The sequence below is a fragment of the Penicillium waksmanii genome (assembly GCF_028829765.1).
Source record: "Penicillium waksmanii strain IBT 27052 chromosome Unknown utg000007l:1.0-4314555.0:1.0-4317578.0, whole genome shotgun sequence".
In the NCBI taxonomy this organism is placed as follows: domain Eukaryota; kingdom Fungi; phylum Ascomycota; class Eurotiomycetes; order Eurotiales; family Aspergillaceae; genus Penicillium; species Penicillium waksmanii.
Window position 1 is genome coordinate 2,336,919 of NW_026643253.1, and position 13,441 is coordinate 2,350,359.

Sequence of the window (13,441 nt, forward strand, 5' to 3'; positions counted from 1 at the left end):
GCCAACCAGGATCCACCCGGGACCCCGATGGACCCAATGAATCACTCTGTCTTTGGTTACCCATGAAGAGTAACTCTACCCGAGTGTTCCACTCTTCTCTATCGTTATCGCAGAGCGGGGGGGTGAGGGTCCTCCGATGATTCGAAGCTCTTCTTAAGACCTTCCACCCCCCTCCACCCCTCGAGGAGCATGTTGAATTGCTCCTATACCTTCCGACCTCTGCGGTTCTTGTTCTCGACTTCACTGTCTCGTCCACGCCGCCTTCATTCCTCCATCATGTCTAACCTTTCCGTGCAATTGACTGCCCCGAACGGGCGCTCCTATGCCCAGCCCATTGGTCTCTTCATTAACAACGAGTTTGTTGCTTCCAAGTCCGGGGAGAAGATCTCTTCTATCAACCCTTCGTATGTCTCCAGCTTGATTTGATGTGATGTGATTTGATCCGCGATCGTTTCCCCAGCGATCCGCGAGATCCGCAACCGCCGCTCGATTGCGAACTGAATAACTGACCCGCGCAGTAACGAAGCGGAAATCACCTCCGTCTATGCCGCCGGTGAGGAGGATGTTGATGCTGCCGTCAAGGCCGCACGCAAGGCCCTCAAGGACCCTTCCTGGAAGCTTCTGCCCGCTACTGAGCGCGGTGTTCTCATGCTAAAGCTCGCCGACCTGATTGAGCAACACAAGGAGACTCTGGCCACCATTGAGACTTGGGATAACGGTGAGTGATTGTTAGCGTGGAACGGACCTCGGAGAAATAGTGGCATAGTCAAGAAATGGAAATACTGACAATACGCAGGTAAGCCTTACCAGGTTTCGCTGAACGACGATCTCGGCGAGGTCACCTCTTGCCTCCGCTACTACGCCGGCTGGGCCGACAAGGTCACTGGCCAGACCATCGGCACCACCCCTCAAAAGTTCGCCTACACTCTGCGCCAACCCATTGGTGTCGTTGGCCAAATTATTCCCTGGAACTTCCCTCTGGCTATGGCCGCCTGGAAGCTCGGCCCTGCCCTGGCCTGCGGTAACACTATCGTCATGAAGGCTGCCGAGCAGACCCCGCTCAGCATTCTTTACCTGGGCAACCTCATCAAGGAGGCTGGTTTCCCTCCTGGTGTCATTAACATTCTGAACGGCCACGGCCGTGTCGCTGGTGCTGCGCTGGTTCAACACAACGATGTTGATAAGGTTGCATTCACTGGCTCCACTATCACTGGTCGCGAGATCATGAAGATGGCCGCCGGCACCCTGAAGAACATCACCCTCGAGACTGGTGGCAAGTCCCCTCTGATCGTTTTCGAGGACGCCGACATCGAGCAGGCCGCCAAGTGGGCTCACATTGGTATCATGTACAACCAGGGTCAAGTCTGCACCTCTACTTCCCGTCTTCTAGTCCACGAGTCCGTCTATGATAAGTTCGTTGCTGTCTTCAAGGAAGTTGTCGCTTCCACCAGCAAGGTCGGCGACCCCTTCGACGACGAAACCTTCCAGGGTCCCCAGGTCACCAAGGCCCAGTACGACCGAGTCCTCTCCTACATCGAGGCCGGTAAGTCCGAGGGCGCAACTCTCGTCTCTGGCGGCGAGCCATACAAGAATGTCGGCGACGGCAAGGGCTTCTTCATCGCCCCTACCATCTTCACCGGCGTCAAGGACAACATGCGCATCTACCGCGAAGAAGTCTTCGGCCCCTTCGTCGTCATCGCCAGCTTCAAGGGCGAGGAAGAAGCTGTCACCCGCGCCAACGACACCACCTACGGTCTCGGTGCGGCCGTCTTCACCAAGGACATCGAGCGTGCACACCGTGTTGCTTCAGACATTGAGGCCGGTATGGTCTGGATCAACAGCAGCAACGACAGCGACTTCCGCGTGCCATTCGGTGGTGTCAAGCAGAGTGGTATTGGTCGGGAACTGGGCGAGGCTGGTATGGAGGCGTACTCGCAGACCAAGGCTGTCCATGTCAACATGGGTAGCCGGCTGTAAGTGTCGAACTTATGCTTTGGGAAATAGTGATTAGCGGCTTCTTTCTTGTATCTAGATGACAATTATGTTTATGAAGAATGAAAATTCACACTCCTCGATTCAACCAACTGGGACAAGACACCTTTGTATTATTCGACGAGACGTTGTCAATTTTGTTGACAGGTTTACGTCGACTGCGCTATATTTTCATTAGAACATATTTCCAACCAGAATGGCTAAGCGAGCCCTGGAGTATGGTCTGAACTTACGAAGCCCGCCAAAGCATTGCACAAATGCATCGCATGCAAACCTTGGAAGATACTACAGCCAATGACCCACAGTCGTCATCCTGAAGAATACTAGTACTCCGAGTCTTCGAAAAACTACCCGTGGACTACATCACATTCAAACCCTCCATTCGCTACAGAGCGGTCAACAACTACGCGACTCGCAAGCAGAAATGCCGCCAATTAATCCACACAAGCGTCCGGACCTGCATGAAACACCCAGAGCAGCAACTAGAGCAAGTTGAAACAAGATACAGATAAACTTTGCTGATAAATTGGAACGTTTGACCCAATTGCGAGCCCCTCGTGCTTGAATTGGATCTACATACTCGGTACACTATACACCGCTGGAAAATCCCACAGTCGCCCTGACAAGATAAACGAAACAAGCAAGACCTGATACCAGTTCATCCCACGAAGGGAGATTAAAAAAGAAAAGGAAAAAAAAGGGAAAGAAAAGAGGAAACTTGAATACTCACCGCATTGAACCTCGATCGATCGTCAATTCGACGGCACAAGATCCCGCCACCGATATACTATACACTACAGTTCACCTGCTGCACACGATAGTTACGATATGACACGACACAACGGGACCGATCGGTGACCCACAATGAGAGCATCCGAGTCCGAGTCCTTTTCGAAAAAAGCGCAATCCTGTATCTTGCCTACTGGCAAGTATAAAGTATCAGGCCCCGGGACCGGTCCGGGCCCAGTTTTGATGCCCAATCCTGCAGGAATGTTAGCTGCAGCAAGTAAGTTATTTACCGCTGGTTCGAGGAGGAGCTGCGAATTTGGAAATCGAAGAACGAAAACCCACATGCAAATGCAGAATCTTCTCAATGTCGAGAAAAAAAAAAAAAAGAAAAAGAAAAAGGCACAGGTGAACGTTGGCAAGGCGTGGGCTTTAGCATTGCATAATATAACATTGCGTCCCGCATTACATTAGTTTCCAAGGTTTATATACTGCCCTAACACAGGTTACCACGTTCCACGCTCTTGGGTATGAGTGCATACATATGGGTAGCTCACTGGTTACCTGTGCATGTATGTACAGTACATGTGCGCACCTGGAGTGATCCCGGGAAAATGTCGACGTCGCTGGGCAGTACATACTACTACTGTGCAGTGGAGACCAATCAAGAATAGTGCCGCAAGCGAGAGGAATATACAGAGTATGTACATTCTCAATTACATTTGCATATTCCGTACTCCGCACATAAGCAAATTCAAGCCGCAGGTTGAGACTACCTCGGACTCGTAAAGAGGCGAGGGCACCCGCTAGTACGAATCCCGAGCCCGAGGTTCATATCACCCATCAGCGGCAGTGATTCTCGGTGCAGGATTCGGCATGCTGTACTAGTTATCTACGGTAGGGGTCTGACTAGACTGGCACGGAGTATAGCAAAAGGTATCGACTCCCTACATGCCTCCACAGTTACATACTATCTCCGCACATACGTACGTATGTGCTCCTCTGCCTCCTCCTCTTCCAAGGTTCCTCATCCTCGTCATCCTTGTCTTCCCACCTGGGCAAAAGGTCCGTTACGAAGCGAGGCTGGCGGAGCGCAATTAACTCGAGAATAGGAAAAGTCGCGCTGCATGCAAGTCTACCTGGCAAAAACCCCGAGCGGGAGTGAGACGGGTGATGAGCTGCATGAGAACGCCATGTCACGACGAAGGGCTCGTTTCAGGTGAAAGTGCAGGGTTGTTTACGCTTTGGACGCCTCGTTTTCTCGAATTTTAATTGATTCTTGTTGGCTCTCGGAAATAGTCAAACTTAACTTGCCTTGACGCGAATGAACGAAGGCAGCGCACACATCCGCAGCCAATGCTAGTCAATCAATCAATGTTGGTGATGAGGCCGGGTCAAGTCAAGAGGCCGAGACCGGATACTTCGATGACGTGAATGATCAGTGTGGCTCCACTGGCTGGCTGGCGTCCACGGGTGTTGAACTACGATTTGGAACTTGATGTGTGCTGATCGGCCCTGGCCCTGGCGTGGCGTAGCCCCCGGTTGGTGGCGAGGCCTGCGAGTCCTACTCCGTATAAAGAGAAAGAACAAAATATAAGCAGAAGGAATCAGGGTGTGACGGTTGCCTAGGTCGAAATGATCCATTTAATTTGTTCATTACCTTAAATGCATTCCCAGTCTCACCCACTGGCTCGGGCCGGCATATCATCATGACTTGTTCCACCACTGAACTCTGAACTCTTTTATTATTATTGTTATTGTTTTTTCTATGCCGGAATTGGGTTCGGCTAGAAAGACGTGGGTGTATGTGTGTCGTGTTTCCATTTTCAGGTTAGGTTTTGCTGGAATCGCTGCAGGGCCGGATTTTAAGATGACTACTCGTAGTGAGCCGGGGAAAGCAGAGGTGTGTGTGTACATGTGTGTGCGTGTGTGCTGGGCAGAGGGGGTGCAGTAGCGGCGTTCATTTCGAGGATGGAGTTCAACATGATTTGCTTGTCGGGGACATTGTCTCACGGGGCATTTGGTGATTGGGCTGCGCATGCCCAATTCTGGGGTCGGGCAGGACTCTCCTGGCCTGTGTGTTAGCGCCCAGCCGTGTCTGTCCGAGGCCATCTCGTGCAGATGCATGCAGAGTCGGTCATGTGGGCGCTTGGGCGATTTCGGAAGGTGATGATGGTGATTGTGCTTCCTCGTACAGATGTGTTGTCTGGGTGTAACTTCCCCGTGCTCCGTCGTGTTGGGGTATACCATCCACATATTGGATTAAAAACGCATTCTATGGGACATACCGGACATACTGGGCATACTCTGGGTATATCATAATTGTTTCGCGTTAAAATTATACTTTGCATGGCATCTTTCATTCTTGACGGAGGATTCTAGTGCGAGCTTAATGAATTAGAGATGGATATGGGGACCTCTAGAGCTGCAGGTCAATCGATAGTGCGTGGAACTGTCACTCACCGCACTTCATGAACTAGGAGGATCCCCTACGGAGTACAGAGTGTCTACTCCGTAGTCGATGTTAATCTAACCTCGCAGCCTCTCTCGTCACTCGTCCTACCGGTTCGTCCACACCGTAACCATAACCGTCCATGGCTGTCACGCCAACACCCACGCCCACCGGAAGATGATAGCAGTCCGACTCCACTTCGTCGGGACTTGTGGGGGCGGACCTTGGCAATCTAAAGTTGTTCAATTTACTCCGTAATCCCCCCTCGCTCCCCCTTTCCCTTTCTCCGAGTCTCGCCCAGAAGGATAACCCACGATCTAACACAAACATCGTTCCCTGCCGTGTAATTCGAACAGTTCCCGCGATCGGAGCTGCCAACCTTTCACTTACTCGAGGTTCGTAGCTCTACTTCATTGTCCACGAACATGGGTTCTCCCCCTTGGTCCTTGCCTGTGCGACGCGGTAGACTGACTTGACCCCCCCTCCCTCTAGAAAGAGCGGTGTCCCAATTTCTCATCAATTTCCCCATTTCCAATTCCAATTCTTTCCACAGGTCAAAATTTGTACTAGTGGATTTCAAGTCCCCGGTTTTTCTTTTCTCTTCTATTTTACTCACATTCGGCCAGCTTCCGGTGGATCAGATCGGCATGTCTGAAATTCAGACGTGGACGGTGCAGGAGGTCAGACTCTTTGATCCCATCTTCGTGTTGCAGCTGGTCTTTGATTGGTCTTGATCTTTATATTTTTTGATTTTGTTTTCGTTTTCTTTTTTTTTTTTGCAATTTTTTCTTTCTTTCTTCTGTGGGCTTCTTTTTCGTCTCAGTCAAGATGACCACGGCACGAAATTGGAGTCGACAGGGAAATTGAAAATTCAAAGAAGAAAAAACGAGAATGGAAATTAGAAAATAAAAAATAAAGAAACAAAAACCTAAACCACAGCCAATCACAATTCTCGTAAATTCAAACTAACTCGCCTTGCCTTTCTAGCCCTATATCGACATAGCGGGGACTCTGCTCGAGGGCCCCTACCACGATGCAGCCAACAACGAGTTTCGCTTTGTCGACATTTGGGATCACAAGCTGTACCGCCTTGACTTGGACAAGGGGCCCGTGTCACTCTCTGTTGTCAATACGGACGCGGCTATTGGGTATGTCTAGATCTCGCCTGTCTATTGTGCTCTCCTGCGTTGCTGGTCTGAATGAATGTGATATCTGATGAACTATCTCATAGCGTGACGGCCAACATTGCGGGCGCAGCAAAGGAGGATCAGGATCAGCTGATTGTCGCGGCCAAGTGCGGATTCGCTCGGCTGAACCGGTCTACCGGGAAACTGACTTACATCCGCGAGGCTTGGGGCGAGGAAGATGGCCCGGGGAAAGCGGAGGTGTAAGTCGATCGTATCCACCATCTCAAACGCAAAGCAGAGGTGAGAATACGGGCTGATATCGAGTAGGATGCGCTTCAACGACGGTGCGGTCGACAGCCACGGGAGATTCTGGGCCGGTGCCATGAATGACCCCAAGGTCAAGAAGCCATCGCCCGAAGGAGTGCTGTTCAGACTGGACTCGGACCTTAGTCTGCATCCTATGCTGGCACCAGTAACGATCCCCAACGGGATTGGGTGGAACCATGCCGATGACACGATGTACTTGACCGACTCACCGACGGGTCAAATCTTCGCATTCGACTTTGACGCCGCAACTGGGGCCATTAGCAACCGCCGCGTACACTTTGACATCGGCGAGTCGCTCGAGCCAGATGGATTTGCCATTGACGTCGAGGGTTGTATCTGGACAGCCATCTACGGTGGTGGAAAGGTTCTCCGTGTTTCGACCGAGGGAAAAGTCATCGGCCAGATTGATCTGCCAACACGAAACCCGACTTGTCCGGCGTTTGTAGGCACCGAGCTATTCATTACCTCGGCCAAGGATGACCATGATGACGAAAAGTTCCCACAGTCCGTGCGATACGGAGGTCGAGTGTTTAAGGTTGATGTTGGGGTCCGAGGAAAGGCAAAGAATGAGTTTCGGTTTGCGAACTAGCTGTTTCCCGAGGCTTCGAAGGACTCGAGGTAACCGAGAGCGAGAGCGATCCTCAAGGAGTATGTGATGGAGAACAGAGTCACTAGACGATCCATGCTGTAGCTAAAACGATCGACCGTGCATTGCCCCTTTGAACCTTCCACAGTGGCAAATGCATTCCCTGGCATGGCATTGATACAAAGTACAGCGTGCTCCATACATATGTATATTCATAGTACAATGTACTCTGTAGCTCGAAGCAGTAACTAGCAAACCATGAGCTACTGTGGGTCACGATCGCCAAACGGGTGAGGGAATGACGGACCGGCTCGCTGTCACAGTGGCTCAGACCTCCAGGGCGCAAGGGGATGGGGGGAGAAGGTTACATGTCGAACCAGGGGTTTCGGCCGGACATGGTATCGAGACAGTCGTACTCCGTACTGAGAGCAGAACTGATCTGTCCTGCCTTTCAGTCCAATTTGCAATCCGTCCGATCGCACGCGTGTGATGGGAGGCACTGCATTGCCACGGCGGGTCCATCCTGCAGGTCGAATGCAGGGACGGGGAGATGTGATTGTTCCCCGGGTTGGAGCATTGTTTCGGTGTGTGTTGAGCACGCAGGTAGCTACGGTGAGAATGGAGGACATTTCCCTCCTGGCCACCAGATTGCCTCACGCTGCACGTACTAGTTAGGTTATACTTCTAGACACATTTTATTATGTTTCGCAGAAAGAACAAATTGATGCCGCATAAAGCATAATGGAAAACAGTTCCCGGTCTAGGCCATGGAGATCGATGATGGCTTCGTTTCTTTTGCCTGGCGGTTGCAGCGGACACGAGATATTGAGCGGATAGTACCAACAGGAAGGTTTGAAATAGAATACATTCGGTGATGGGGAAAAAGCAAAGAAAAATTGAAGCTGCAATGGAATTCGTTGAAGTACGGAGTACACAATATACAAATATGTACTATTCATCCACTGTCTAGCCACACTCTCACCACTCACGTCATAATGCCAGCGTTCTTCGTCAAGATCCACCAACAAATTCGTCTATGGCCCGTGTCTCTGCGCCATCCACGAGGAGTAAACAAGAGGGAAAAACAAGAAGTAAAAACAACACACGCTAGCAACTTGGAAGTACCGGTACTCCACGACTGGAACCTTGGAACGCAAAACCCGCGTACCAGATACCTGGGACTAACCCCAACCTCCAAAGTTTTGGCCCCCTATTACGCTTACCTTCGCATGACACGCATCCGGGGGGGTTTTTTGTCTGGCATCATGACCCGGCACTTTGGGAACGGTGGTTTGAGAATATACGCCACCACCGCCTTTCGAGTTAGCCTCCCCGGGATACCTGCGAGACGCGGCGGCTAGTGCTTATAGGGGGGCGAGAGTCGGACAAGGCTAGAAATGTCTGGCCAACCAACCAGTCAGGTGCGCTAGATCTATCAGACCGCAATTGTTCACCCATACTCACTCGGTGATTCGTTGCTGGTCGTAAAGGCGGCTGCGGATGCATGGTGTGGTGCAATGTAACGAAAATCGGTGTACATTGGATTATTTACATAAGTACAGTGTTACAGAATACTCGTACATGTATGCTTTTGCCTTAGCACTTCGTACTCCTTTCCCAAACTTACGATCTAGAATAGAACTTGACAGCTGCCAATCGATCTATCGTAGGGAATAGCTGCCGAGAGCTCCCCTCTTGGAGAACATCGCCCCTCTTTCCCCAGCGGGTTAGCAACTCCATAGCAGACCCTTCTAGCAACCCCTGGAGAAAAAAAACTACTAGCGAAGAAACTGACCGATCGGCGTTGGGCCAGTGACCGGGAACCAAGTGATCGGGCTCAGCCCCCTGCACGCAAGACTACGAGTAAGACTAAAATCGAGTCTGGGTTCAGCTCCGGCCATGTTAAAGGATGCCCCATTTCTTTCCCCCGAAGGATTGCGGAACCCACTTTGCGCTGCAGCCACTTCAGTCGCTAGCCCGATCTTCATCAATTCTCGTCACGCGGAAGCCATCCGCACTAACACCGTTCGGCGGGTCAAGGTAAATTGAAATTGAAATTAAATCGATGTCAAGATTCAGGCCCCATTCACTGAGCTATCTCTGCTCTCCCCACCGCTGGTGGACACTCGCCCCGTTCATGCACGCGATCACTGGCGAGGCTTCAGGGGAGCTAGTGCTGCGGATTTGCCTTTCCACACTTCCGTATGGAGATCGTCGTACTGAGGTATCACTTTTTTTGGCCCGCTGTATGCCCTGCTGAGTAGACGTGCTTTTGTCTTTGCTCTCTGACAATTCATTTTCTTCTCCTGCTTCTTCTCATTCCTGGGCGGGAAATATTCTTGGTGTTAATTGAGAAAAGAAAATTAGCCGCTCGATGTTGCCGTCATTCCATTGGGTCTCAATGCCTCGTAGATCACCGTAACACGAGTTGCTGATGTCGAGTTTGATAATCAACTCCAGAGGTTGAATTAATTCCTTCGGAGTCAATGTAATCTTCAGGGTGACGTAGGGCTGCCAGTCCTCCAGTTCTGTGATCATCGTATTCCTCCGATCTAACGGGTCCGAACCCAAGCCAAACCTCCTGAGCCCAACCAACTCGTCAGCCCTTGACTCGTTACTCGTTACTCGTAGCTGTTATCTGTTCATTCTTAGAGATAGTTGGCCACTAGCTAGTTTCTCCTCGTTACTAGTTGCCTCATCCCAGCGCCATGGAAACGAGCATCCTGGGCGCCATAGTCCGACCATCGTCGCAGACTAGGCCCACGCTGTGCCAAACCCACAAATCTAATCCACTTTCTTTAGCGGGTCAGGTTCAAGGACCGGTAAGGAACCACTCCAGCTCATAGTGGCACCCACTGCGTTTAGTGGAGGAGTCATTGGTCTCCCCCCCCCCCCTGTTATCTTCCTCCAACGGTCACCAACGGTGTTCACCTCCCCTGTGCCGAGACCGACACGGAGACAATGATGCACGCATAACATGTAATTTCTTAAGGTTTGGATAGAAAGATCTATGTACTTCAATGTGCCTCGCGCAGAGTTTGATTCGAATGCCCGGCATTGCATATATGTTTAACAAAAATGCAGGCTGGGGAAACTAGAGAGTCCGAGTCGTTGCTACTTACTACCTGGACGAGGCAAGTCTGTACAACGAACGTGCTGCCTTTTAGGTTTGCTTTGTTGTACCCATTATTCCTTTTCTTAACCCCATTCCCTTTTTGGTTTATTTTCAAGCTATTTCCTTTTCATTTGCTTTCCTCTTTCGTCGAATGGATATGCCTCTGGTTTTGGTTAGCTTCCCCTCCAAGAGCCAAACTCTCGGAAAATGACAGGACTCCTGGTGAAAAATGAGTCGTTCCTCTCTGCGTCATGGATCTAATCCTGACCTGATAGCCATGGACATACTCCCATTCCCCGCCCCAAAGCGTCATCTTCTCCACTTGTCCCTTGTCCATGTCCACGGTGACGGCACCCGCGCACTTGCAGCTCCCCAGTCATCCCTCGGCCGGTGATTCGCGCCCCCCCCGGCGATCGCTAGGGAAATGAGAGATGGCATGGCCCATAGCATAGCCATCACTCCATCACGCTAGGTGGAGACAGTACTAGAAATTAGCACTGGCTGGGCGAAAGTGACTGACTGGCATCACCCAGGACGATCCATTGATCCACGATCCCACGAGGCACTCGAGAACTGGAACTGTCCTAGGAGATCCTGCCCAACGCTATCCGACACGCTGGGTCGGACAGACACAGACAACTCTGTCTTAGCCCGCCCCCCGGAAGGTGATGGATCATGCCCCCCCCCCCCTCTCCCTCGCACACCGCTGAATCTCAACGGCTCTACAAAAGCTCCATTTTCTTTCTCGCCTTCTTCTCCCCCTCCCCTTTCTTAGCTTTGACCCCTTTGCTAAATGGGGCCTCGGATCGCTTCCGTTGTGCATACACATGGTTGATCTGCTCCTCATTCTAAACTCGGTGGGAAATATTAGGCCTTTACTTCTGACTTCTCTATCTCTCTTAACCTAAACCTCGAAGTTCGAATCTCAATCCGCGATCCAATCGTTTGCTGGCAATTGGGTTGAAACTTTCTCTTCACGCTTGTCATCTTTGAGATTGATTGCTTGTTTCCTGCCCAGCTAGCTTGGGCTCTCAACAACCTCTTATTTATTCCCAACCTTCACCGTGGCTACCCTGGGCATCAGCGTATTGACTGCGCCTTACCCGAGGTCGCTACACTCGCCAAAGCTGTCGCATTTTCCAGCGGACCCTCGGTTTCCGACTTCCTCCCTCTCTCACACTCGTGAGACCCCTAGTGATTCAGAGAGAGGGGGGACTCGGTCATGCCCTAACCCCCCAGGACCGCAACCGAGCTACGTCTATGTCGCAGGACCCTCTGCGCGCAGGCCCATTGTCCGACGACTCCCAGGATGCTCGCAGTGGGACCGACGACTATGGACCTGGCAGTCGCCATTCCTCACGCCGCCCGCCTTTGCGCGCTCGTCCGCAGTCCTGGCACCCATATGGGCCAGTTGAGCCACCACTCGACTCGGCCCGGTCCATTGGCGTTCATTCCATCTTGAACCATCCAGCGCAGGCAGCTGACGTGAAGGGAGTTCGTGAGCCATTGAATTTACCAGGGCCCTCGTCCCCTCGACCACGCCAAGGGTCTTCGCCTGCTCCTCGAAGTTTGCATGGATTACAGCCATTGTCCCCCAGGTCTCATTCGCGGCCGTTAATGAACCCTACTTCGCCGTCTGCACGGTTCGTCAGCGGTAGTGGCAGAGCATCTGGGCAATCTAGTGTCTCGCACTCACCATTGGTGACACAAGAACCCCCTCTGGGTGCTCGTCAGCCGCCCTCCAGCTCACCTCTACCACTCGAATCAACACTTCGACCCATCGGCTCGCTCCCAGTCACCCAACCCACAACTTCAGCAGGACTTCATTCAACCACTAGCATTCATTCTCGACGAGCTAGCTCTGGACCTGGCCTCTTGAGCACCCCAAACTCCCAAGAGACGAGCCCTGTTCCACCTCATTCTACATTTGGTCCGTATGGCGCTTCACCGGCCCTTTCAAACGCATCCATGCCATCCAGCGTACAACCATACTCGGCACCAGCGCCTTACACGACCACAGCAACGGCCGGGCCGCGCGTGAAGGAAGAACCAACGAGTCAAAGCACAAGTCTATCTTCGTCATTGATCCCGTGTGTGTTAGATCTCAAGTCAGGCTCCTCCACACAAGCAGAGAAGCGCAAAGCGAACAGCGATGCTTCGCGACGTTTTCGAAATCGCAAGCGCAACGAGATGCAGCTCGAGCAACGCCTAACTTCACAGCAAGACGAGATTCAGCGACACACAGACGCCCTCCGTCGCCAAGCTGACGAAATCCGCGCTTTGGTTCAACAACGAGACCACTACCGATCTGAAAGAGACTTTTTCCGCGACCACGTCGGCCGCTCAATGTCTCTCAACAACTTGCCTCCACGTCCCTCTTCGCCGGGCCTGCACATTGACGCCGGGGCCTGGTCCGCCGATGCATCTCGTACTGCCCCCACAGTCCCCGTGCAGCCCGCGCAGGCGCCAAGGATGCTTGATACAGGTCGACCGCAGGCTTGTTGGCCCGGTAGCCCGGCTTCGTATTCCCCTGCCCCGCCTGCAGGTAGGAATCTTGTGCCATCGGGTCCACCGCCTGTCTCTGGAACGCCTCTACCTCCATTTCAAGCCTGGTCTCGGCCTTAACGGCGTTCCGTGTATTTGAAAGAGGGGTTCATCTTTCTAATCTTTTCCTTTTCTGTTTTATCTCTTTTGTTGATTTCTTATATGTTATAATGTCGATACACACAAAAAGGATCTCGGCCACTGGTGGTCACGAGTAGGTGGAGCATGATCGGATTAGCGGTGCCATTTACAAAAGCGCTTGGGTTGTATTGGTATTTTGCATTGTCTGTCCTCTTTTGCTGCTGGTATTGTCGCAGGTATTCGCCTTTCTAATCTGTTGTTTTCCCCTCTCTGTTTGTTTATTCATATCCTCTCTGTCCTGCCTCCTTCTCGGTTCGGCTACATTCTATATCCCATTTCATCTATCTGGAGTTATCTGCACAAATTGGTGTTTACATTTCCGGACTGCAAATTCCCCGCCCTCTGTCATTTTCTCGTTTAACTTGTTTACATAGTTCTCCGGTCTCTGGTTTCGCGGTGATACCTCAATTGGCGACGTTGAAAAGATTGAA

General features: G+C 51.7%; 3 protein-coding genes across 3 annotated transcripts; all 3 read left to right on the top strand.

Annotated features, from left to right (window-relative positions):
• Positions 1-276: 276 nt before the first annotated feature.
• N7481_007699 (aldehyde dehydrogenase family protein) lies at positions 277-1,977 on the top strand (the record flags this gene model as incomplete). Its single annotated transcript, XM_057266918.1, has 3 exons — positions 277-404; positions 519-718; positions 797-1,977. 3 exons carry the CDS (start codon positions 277-279, stop codon positions 1,975-1,977), a joined length of 1,509 nt encoding a protein of 502 aa, XP_057121119.1.
• Positions 1,978-5,817: 3,840 nt separating this feature from the next.
• N7481_007700 (SMP-30/gluconolactonase/LRE family protein) lies at positions 5,818-7,213 on the top strand (the record flags this gene model as incomplete). Its single annotated transcript, XM_057266919.1, has 4 exons — positions 5,818-5,850; positions 6,158-6,318; positions 6,402-6,557; positions 6,625-7,213. The coding sequence occupies 4 exons, from the start codon at positions 5,818-5,820 to the stop codon at positions 7,211-7,213; spliced, it is 939 nt and encodes a 312-aa protein (XP_057121120.1).
• Positions 7,214-11,585: 4,372 nt separating this feature from the next.
• N7481_007701 (uncharacterized protein) lies at positions 11,586-12,950 on the top strand (the record flags this gene model as incomplete). The annotated part of the gene is made up of 1 exon (XM_057266920.1): positions 11,586-12,950. One exon carries the CDS (start codon positions 11,586-11,588, stop codon positions 12,948-12,950), a length of 1,365 nt encoding a protein of 454 aa, XP_057121121.1.
• Between the last annotated feature and the right edge of the window lie 491 nt (positions 12,951-13,441).